The 8,335-nt window shown below is 40.0% G+C and overlaps 1 protein-coding gene across 2 annotated transcripts in view; it reads left to right on the top strand.

Moving 5' to 3' along the window:
* The window catches only part of LOC113069594 (AF4/FMR2 family member 2), a 203,472-nt gene that overhangs the window by 163,077 nt on the left and 32,060 nt on the right, over nt 1–8,335 (top strand). For both annotated transcript variants that reach the window (XM_026242769.1, XM_026242768.1), the window contains exons 11-15: nt 524–1,570; nt 3,379–3,494; nt 5,267–5,525; nt 6,307–6,443; nt 6,644–6,707. In XM_026242769.1, coding sequence (XP_026098554.1) covers nt 524–1,570; nt 3,379–3,494; nt 5,267–5,525; nt 6,307–6,443; nt 6,644–6,707 — 1,623 coding nt within the window. The remainder of the gene's footprint in view (nt 1–523; nt 1,571–3,378; nt 3,495–5,266; nt 5,526–6,306; nt 6,444–6,643; nt 6,708–8,335) is intronic.

The raw sequence follows: 8,335 nt of genomic DNA, 5'->3' as shown, positions 1-8,335 counted from the left end.
TTCCTTTTCTAAATGATTTGCTATCATTCAGAGCATTCAAGACAGTGTTTATGGGTTCGTGGGAAAGATTTACTTGTGTCTGGAAACATAATGGTACGCAACAATTGGCGTGAGATAATATAGCTGATGAAAACATCTCGGCAGTGAGAGCTGTGAGCAGTCATCGGGACAATACTCGCAGCATTTCATTCGTTATTCAGGAATTTTATGACTTCCTCTCTTAATGGCCTTTCCATCATGGTGCCAGTTCGTTGCGAAAGACATATGACAGAATCATCAGGCCTCTCATGAATCAACACCGAAGACAGATGAAATCTGTATCAATATGCATCATTAGAAATTCGGTTTCCGTGTTATTTTACACATGCATTCATTCACATTGTATAGACCTCCATGCACTTGATGCATGTAATACATTCAAGACTGGAACCATTGTGCAGATGATGAAATAATTTGTTGAGACAGTGTAGTCAATATTCCTAAAACTGTGATGCCATAAATTTGTTTTATCTTTTTCCACCAGCCTGAACCTCCATCAACAAACAAGTGGCAACTAGATAAGTGGCTAAACAAAGTTAATCCTCACAATAAAGCACTAATTAACACCCAGTCAGACAGTCATGGGCTTAACAGCTCTCAACCCAATGAAAGTCAATCCTCAGAGAACCAGAGCTCCAGCAAGAGCAAGCCCAGCACAACACTGGCACCAGCAGACCCCAAGGAGAGGACTTTGCTCAGTCCTATACGAGAGAAAGCCAAACCCAAGACTGGTCAGAAGGCTCCAGACAGCAAAAGCACCAAGGTGAAATCACCAGCCTCAGTGGAGCTAGCTCCCCCGAGGAGAAGCACTGGAAAGAAGCAGCCCAAAAAGGTGGAGCGATCTTCCAGTAGTGAGGAGCACAACTGGCCAAGACCAGGAAACTCAAGTTCTACGCCGAAAGAGAAAGAGCCCCCACCTTTAGAGCCGCCAAAACCTAGAGGCAAGGGCCCTGCGGTCAAGACGGCTCCACGAAAAGAACCTCGGACCACCACAACAAACACTGCACCAACGAATATCACACCAGTTCTGGATAAAAAGAAGCACAGAGGACCCAACAAGATCATCCCCAAGTCTAAGGAGTTCATCGAGACAGAGTCTTCTTCATCCGAGTGTCATTCGGAGCCTGAAGAGCTCACTAAGGTTCAGCTACCCTGTCCTGGTCTCAACACCCTAAGCCTAAAATCCAAGGATTGCAACAGCAATATCCTGAATGTTAGTAGCCTTACCAGCACAAGCAGCACCTCTATTCCTGATCCAGGTGCTTCGGATCTCCTTGAAGAGCCCCTCTTTTCTCCCATCCCCATTGTACAAAATGAACTTTTGTCCCCACTTAGAGACTTTGAGGACATCAAGTCCCTTTGGGTTAAGATTGAACTCAGCTTCCTGTCACGGATCCCAGGGCAAGATGCCCCGGAGCCTCCCACAACCAAGGCTGAGTGTCGGGAGGTCAGTGTCAAGCACAGACGACAACAGTCTCCTGCCTCCATCCCTGCAGAAAAGAACCCTAGTAAATCCAAGAGGAAACACAAGGCAAGTGTTCATTGTTCTCACTCTCATTTCATGCTCTATAATTATAAAATCAAGGACTGCAATAGCAAAATAATCATGTAATTATTATTTTAAGCAAGTAGTCATTTAGCAGGTCCTTTTAATGACATCCATTTGTCCATGGAACAATTTATCTGGAGTGCCTTGTTGAAGGATACAACCTTGATAACTGAAGGATCACCCCTTGCTGTGTATGAATCGTACAATTAATTAGCAACCCAGGTATTTAACGACCAAACCTTTTTATTGTTTTTATAATTTACAGTAGTACAACATTGCATCCAATGTCATAATTCAATCATAGACCAGGGGCAGTTGTGGCCTAATGGTTAGAGAATTGGACTTGTAGCCCGAAGGTTGTGGGTTCAAGTCTCAGGTCTGGGGGAGTCCTCTATTTAAGTCCACTTACAATGTGAACATCAAACACTTAGCACTGAGGTCACTTGCAGCTGGTTCCCTCTCCTTTTTTTCTTTTTTTTTCATTAAACTGAACTGGGTTTGGCTTGTATAAAGTTAACTATATGTGAAAACACCCTCAGTCATCAGCCCAGACCTTTAACCGGATTATCAGACCTCAATATGCACTGGCTGTCAAAAATAACACTGCACACTCTAATATTTCACTGGACCACCTTTAGCTTTGATTATATAGTGCAGTCATAGTTGCATTGTTTTGACAACATGATGCAACATCACAACATATATTTCCATCAAGAGTTGCATTCATTTTTTGCATAGATTTTGTATTGACATTAGGAGAGCTGAACCATTCTGTAAAGTCGACTCCAGCACATCCTAAAGACTGTCAATGTGCTTTCCTGCTTTGCAAAAATGTTCTCTATTGGGCAAATCCCATTTTGGCCACCTGAGCGAAAACCTTCTTTATACCAGACCTGTACAGCGCACACACAAAAAAGTGTGTAACTTTTAACTTGAATGTGCTATTTCTAATTTATTTTACCCTTAATGAAACTAATGATACTCATTTTAGGTTACCTGAGAAAATTTTTTTTTACAGTGCTTTTACTTACCATGAATTTCTGTTAAAAATCATTTTAAAAAAGTCTCGTGGAGCAGTTAAATTCTTTGTAATAATATATTAATATAATATAATATAATAGAGTTTGCACATTGCTACACCTGAGTCTGACTGTAAAAATCTCAGAGTTTTGTTACCGTTCTGAGCCCGCCATCCACATTTTCCACAACTTAATCAAGCCAGTCTTCATTAAAGCATAATGATGTTTTATTTCACATGTCATTACATTTGCGTTGGCTCTGGCGTTGAGTTATTTCGCCCACAACCATTAGTATGTACCAAAAGTATTTGATTTCTACAGCGACTCATTTGGCGTACATCATTCTCTTTCTATGAAACCTGTTAACCGCATGCACCAACTCTATTGCAATAACTTCAAATTGACTAGAACTTAATCAAATGGCTTTCCCAACCTGTTTTTGCTTTTTACCTTTACATGGCATGTTATTTCTTCTGTACAGTCATTACTTACGTTGCATAAGCTTAAAGAGAACATTGTCTGTCAGTGGGTTAAGGTCAGGACTCAATTCATAAATAAAAATGATTTCTCATGCTCCCTGAATCACTCTTTCACAATTTGAGAAGCTTGGCATTGTCATCCTGGAATATGGACATGGGTATGTCTTCTTTAATATGATTGTTTGGGAAAGAAAAAGTCTAAATGTAGATGTTTCAACTCGGCCTACATCCTGCCAAGCTAAATAACATGTTCAATTCTGGATGGTGGAAATCAACTTCCATCTCTCTGCAGTCGGAGCACTGTGACGTGATGAGTGGAGGCAAGAAGCTTCGTATGGACAAAGACGCACTGCTGCTTCCTCCGTGTATCTCTCCCGTACATAACCACAAGGTCTCCAGCACAAAAGAGTGAGTATTCAGTACTGACTCATGGCTTGTTGCCTACATAATCAAATGCAAGTCTTAGGAGCTTTACTAGTGACTAGCCATTTTGATTTATTTTTTTATTTTATTTCAATGCATTCAGTGTATTCTTGTTGGACTGTGTTCGACCTTTTATTGTTTATTTCTGCTGAAAACCTCCATATAAAGAGTCCACAATGTTTCACTTTTCTTTAAAATATGCTGCCAGTGTCCCCTTATGTTTTTGCCACACACACTTTTTGCCTACTCAGCTTCGTAGCTTACTCGGTGTTATGTCCTCTGAAAGAATGCTGGGATATGTAGAAGGAGCAGCAGGTCACCCTATTGAGCCGCCCCTGCTTTGTCCCACTGCATTACAGTAATTTAACACTGACACCAGCCCAACGACTACCGCTAATTTTAGATATTCAATTAGTGTCAGGCCAGGCTAGAGCCCATCGAAGACATCCGCGTGACAGGGGTTATGTGCTTGTCCTGTCCGCCTGAGTGGCCACCGCACTGCGACACGACTAACGGCACTGAATCTTCATGATATGATCAGCAGCGCTACGTGAAATTATTAGCCACCGCCAACGTCTATTACTGGAAGTGTTTAGCACCCCAGGCTATTTACTGTTGTCACCTGCTCAGTGTGTTTTAAATCAGCTCATTCAGCGCATTCACCCTCTTAATTGAATTAGAAAAGTAAAGAAGGCTTTTTATTTCGTGTTGTTAACTGATGAGACTCATGTTTTATAGCGTATTTTCAGCCTAATAAGCCATGGCAAAAATATGCTGCTGTCTAGGACATTCTGTCTCAGTGGAGCTTCTTTATTTAGCGCTAAGGCTAAGTTTAAACATGTGAGCACTTACGTAAATGAATTTTGCCGAGTTTATATCAGAGCACATGCAGGTGCCACCACCTCCACACTCATCTGTATATTGTGTCTCTCCTATATTGTTCTAGAAAAAGGAAACGAAAGGAACAAAAGCATTTGAGCTCAAATGACCCTACTGCCATGAAGGGTAAAGAGAGAGAGAGAAAGCAGAATATATTATCAGATAAAAAAATAAATAAAAAAAACTGTGTAAAATAATATGTGTCAGTAGCTCCTTACAGAAGCGGTACTCTTTAATTAGGGTTCAGTTTTGTGCTGAGATGAGATGCAAAATTTGAAGTTGAGTTGAGAGCGTTTCTCTCAGACAGTCACTATAGATTCTAAAGTGCCCAGGAAACGTTTAAGTTTATATATTACTAATATGCTATCTTATGTCATATATTAGTAATATACATATTTTCTTTTAATTTTTTCATCTGATCATTTGAATGTGATCCTTTTTTTACTTGTTTTGTGAGTGTGCTTTATATTAAGGAAAGTCCTTTTTTCAGTCTAATAGTCTAAAATCATTAATGAAGTTGTTCAAGCTACAGCCTTCCGTGCAATTTCTTTCCACTGCTCGCTAAAATTAGGTCTGCATTTACACAGCAAGGCCTAAAGCACAGATCTAATATTTTGACACATACAAAATGTATAGTCCCATCAGTTTACATTCACTTAAGGCACTGTATATCTAACTGTGACACCAAGACACACTTTTCCCCCAGTATCCATCTGTAGTGTTTAAAACACAGCTAAATTTGACTCTGTATGTCTTTGTTTTAAGACATATTGTAAATACCACAAATGTATTTGGTCGCACTTAGTCTTGAAGTGTCATGCAGGTGCACAGAGAGAAACCTTTGACATGTTTTCTATTTTTATTTTTTTTTTGTCAAGTTCATTGAAGAAGCAGCCTCGCAAGCGGGTGGATAAGCTGTTACCGCCTCTACTGTCGCCGCTGTCCGATGAGCCAGTGGGCCGCCCACGGAGGAGCAGTGAATGCAGCTCCATCAGTCAGGAGGGAAACTCCTCCACTGTCCCAAACACCCTCCCCTCCACCCGCACAATACCTACCTCCACCTCTTCATCATCGTCCTCATCACACAAACACCGCAAAGGAGCGAACAAATCCTTCTGCCATTCCAAGACCAGCACTGTAAGTCACACACAGATGGATGGATGGATGGATGAATGCATGGATGGATGCATGGATGGATGGATGGAAGAAAGAATGGATGGAAGGATGGAGGAAAGGATGAATGGATGGATGGATTGATGAATGCATGGATGAATGGATGGATGGATGGGTGGATGGAGGAATGCATGCATGGATGGAAGAATGGATGGATGGATGGATGGATGGATGGATGGAGGAATGGAGGAATGCATGCATGGATGGAAGAAAGAATGGATGGAAGGATGGAGGAAAGGATGGATGGATGGATTGATGAATGCATGGATGGATGGATGAATGGATGGATGGATGCATGGAAGAATGGAAGAATGGAAGAATGGATGGATGGATGGATGGATGAATGGAAGAAAGAATGGACGGATGGATGGATGGATGGATCGATGGATGGATGGAGGAATGCATACATGGATGGAAGAATAGATGGATGGAAGAAAAAAATGGATGGATGGATAGATAGATGTGTTTAGTTTTTTCCCTCGCTTGAGGTCTTCACCACATTTCCTGTGGGTTGTTTTTTTTTTTTTTTTTTTTTTTTTTTTTTTACTAATTTCCTTCTTGGAAAGGTTTCAAAATAGCCTTGAAGGCAAGAGAATGGCTCCCATGTGCCAATTGTCCAAAATCAATCTAACTAAATGATCCTAAAAATGAAAACACTGAGTAGATGCATACAGACTGAGAGTGCATGGATCCGTTATGTTTTATTCAAGAGGCTAATTATTTTAATGTTCTCTTGCTTTTCCAGGAGGAAGACAGTCACAGCAAGCCGTCCAGTGGTTTTCACGGCAATGGTCAGTCAGAGCCAGACCTCTGGTCAAACCCTTCAACCCTGTCCGTGGAGCACATGGAGCCCAGGAGACCTAAACTCACATTTAATAACACGTATGTAACAGCCATGTGATTACTGTGGGTAATGACTGATGTGTGTGCTTGTGTACAGAAGACTGATCATGTAGTAATACATGTCTTGAATTGTCTTTCAGTCGCGTAGCAGCTCTACATATTTCAGGTTCATATTAATGCACACAATGGGATGTTTGTGAAAAACAAACCGATCTTGATCACACTTTATATCCTTACAGTGTTCACAATGCAGATTACTACATGCAGGAAGCCAAGAAGTTGAAACATAAGGCAGATGCTTTGGTAAGTCTATTCATAACACTTCTATGTGCCAGAACAACACAATAATTGTTATAGATTCAAGGTATATTTTAGTGTCTTAGGTATAATTTGTTTTATTTAATCAAGTCTTGAAAGGAAATCCTATTAATAACTTTTTAAAGCAGAAACTATTTTATTACTATGTTATAAACTACAGAAAAACATTATAGCTCATAAATTGATCTGATCATTAGTGGTATTCTGACTTTTGATTCTAGAATTTAGTTTCCATGATTATCGGAAACTTGGAAAAGGTAGTAGTTAAGTTTAGGGTATTGGGTAGGATTATGGATGTCATGCATTATATGTACTTTATAAGCACTAATAAACAGCCAATATGTTAATAATAGACATGCTAATAAGCAACTACTTATTAGTGTGAATTGGACCCTATACTAAAGTGTTACCAATAATAATAATAAAGTAGTAGTAGTAGTAGTAGTAGTAGTGTTGTTGATGTTAAAATATAATAATAATAATAATAATAATTTAAATATACAAGGAAAATTTAAGAGAAATTCTATAGCAAATATAGGTTATTCTAGCTTTGTTCTGCTAAAATTGGTCTCTATCAATGTGATCTATATAAGGCATTTTAAAAGTAATATGGTTGGGTGATAAAATCTTGGTAGTTCATTGATCAGAAGGTGTGGGAACCTTAAATTTGATATCTTGGCACCTGAGCACTGTGGGTATCAGTGAAATCTTTTTTTTCTGGAACTCTAGAGGAGGCATTTGTGAAATGATGAAATCTTTTGCACAGGAGAAAATCTCCCAAGCCAGAGACTCCATTTAGTTCTCATGCAATCTCAGTGAAGCCTAGGAGAAACAGGGATATTAGTGCGATCTTTTGCGATTTTTCTTACCAACTGGAAGTTAGCACTCAGCAAGAGTAGATGAAAAATCCCTGTCACACTGCTCTCCGCCACAGAGAGCCATTAGCAAGCTGAGGAAAAAGCTCTCTCGCCAGACCTTTTATAATTGAAGACTTTCCAATCTAGGCGAGCGAAAGCTTTTGTGTCTGCCCTTAGCATCCATAAAGCAGGAGCTTTGTTAGAGATTTACAAAACAGACCCCCAGACCCTCAATAATTGGATCCAGGCAATTATCTCTGGAGACATTGTCCATTATCGCAAGTTACATCCTCTCGGTCATAAATCGCTATGACGATGTATAGGCCTAGTCATGAATTCAAAGTAAAGGAAATTGATTGCCAGCGTTACATGAGCGTAGTGGCAGGCCTGTAATAATTCCCGGGCGTCCGTGCGCCGCGTATTAAAGGGCTCACTTGAAAACAAATGGACTCGGCTCCTGAGGTGCCAGCAGAGGCAAGTGGTCAGTAAATCTATTTTACGCTCCTATGGAGATGAGATATGCTCTCATTGTTTGTGTTCGTCTGTGCCAGACGTAATGTTGTTTAGTGCTATCGATTCGTTTGTGTTTGACAAACGAGACATGAGAGTTAAAGTTAGCCTTTAGCAACCTGTATAAGTCAGGATGAACAACATAATCCCTAAATGTAGCCAAAAGCACTTCATACCACTTTACCACACAAAATAAACTGTTCTGATTCATAAACTTGTCATGAAGTTGGAAATATATGGCATAAA

The sequence above is a fragment of the Carassius auratus genome, unplaced genomic scaffold, assembly GCF_003368295.1.
Source record: "Carassius auratus strain Wakin unplaced genomic scaffold, ASM336829v1 scaf_tig00001753, whole genome shotgun sequence".
In the NCBI taxonomy this organism is placed as follows: domain Eukaryota; kingdom Metazoa; phylum Chordata; class Actinopteri; order Cypriniformes; family Cyprinidae; genus Carassius; species Carassius auratus.
This window is presented reverse-complemented; position numbering and strand designations above follow the sequence as displayed.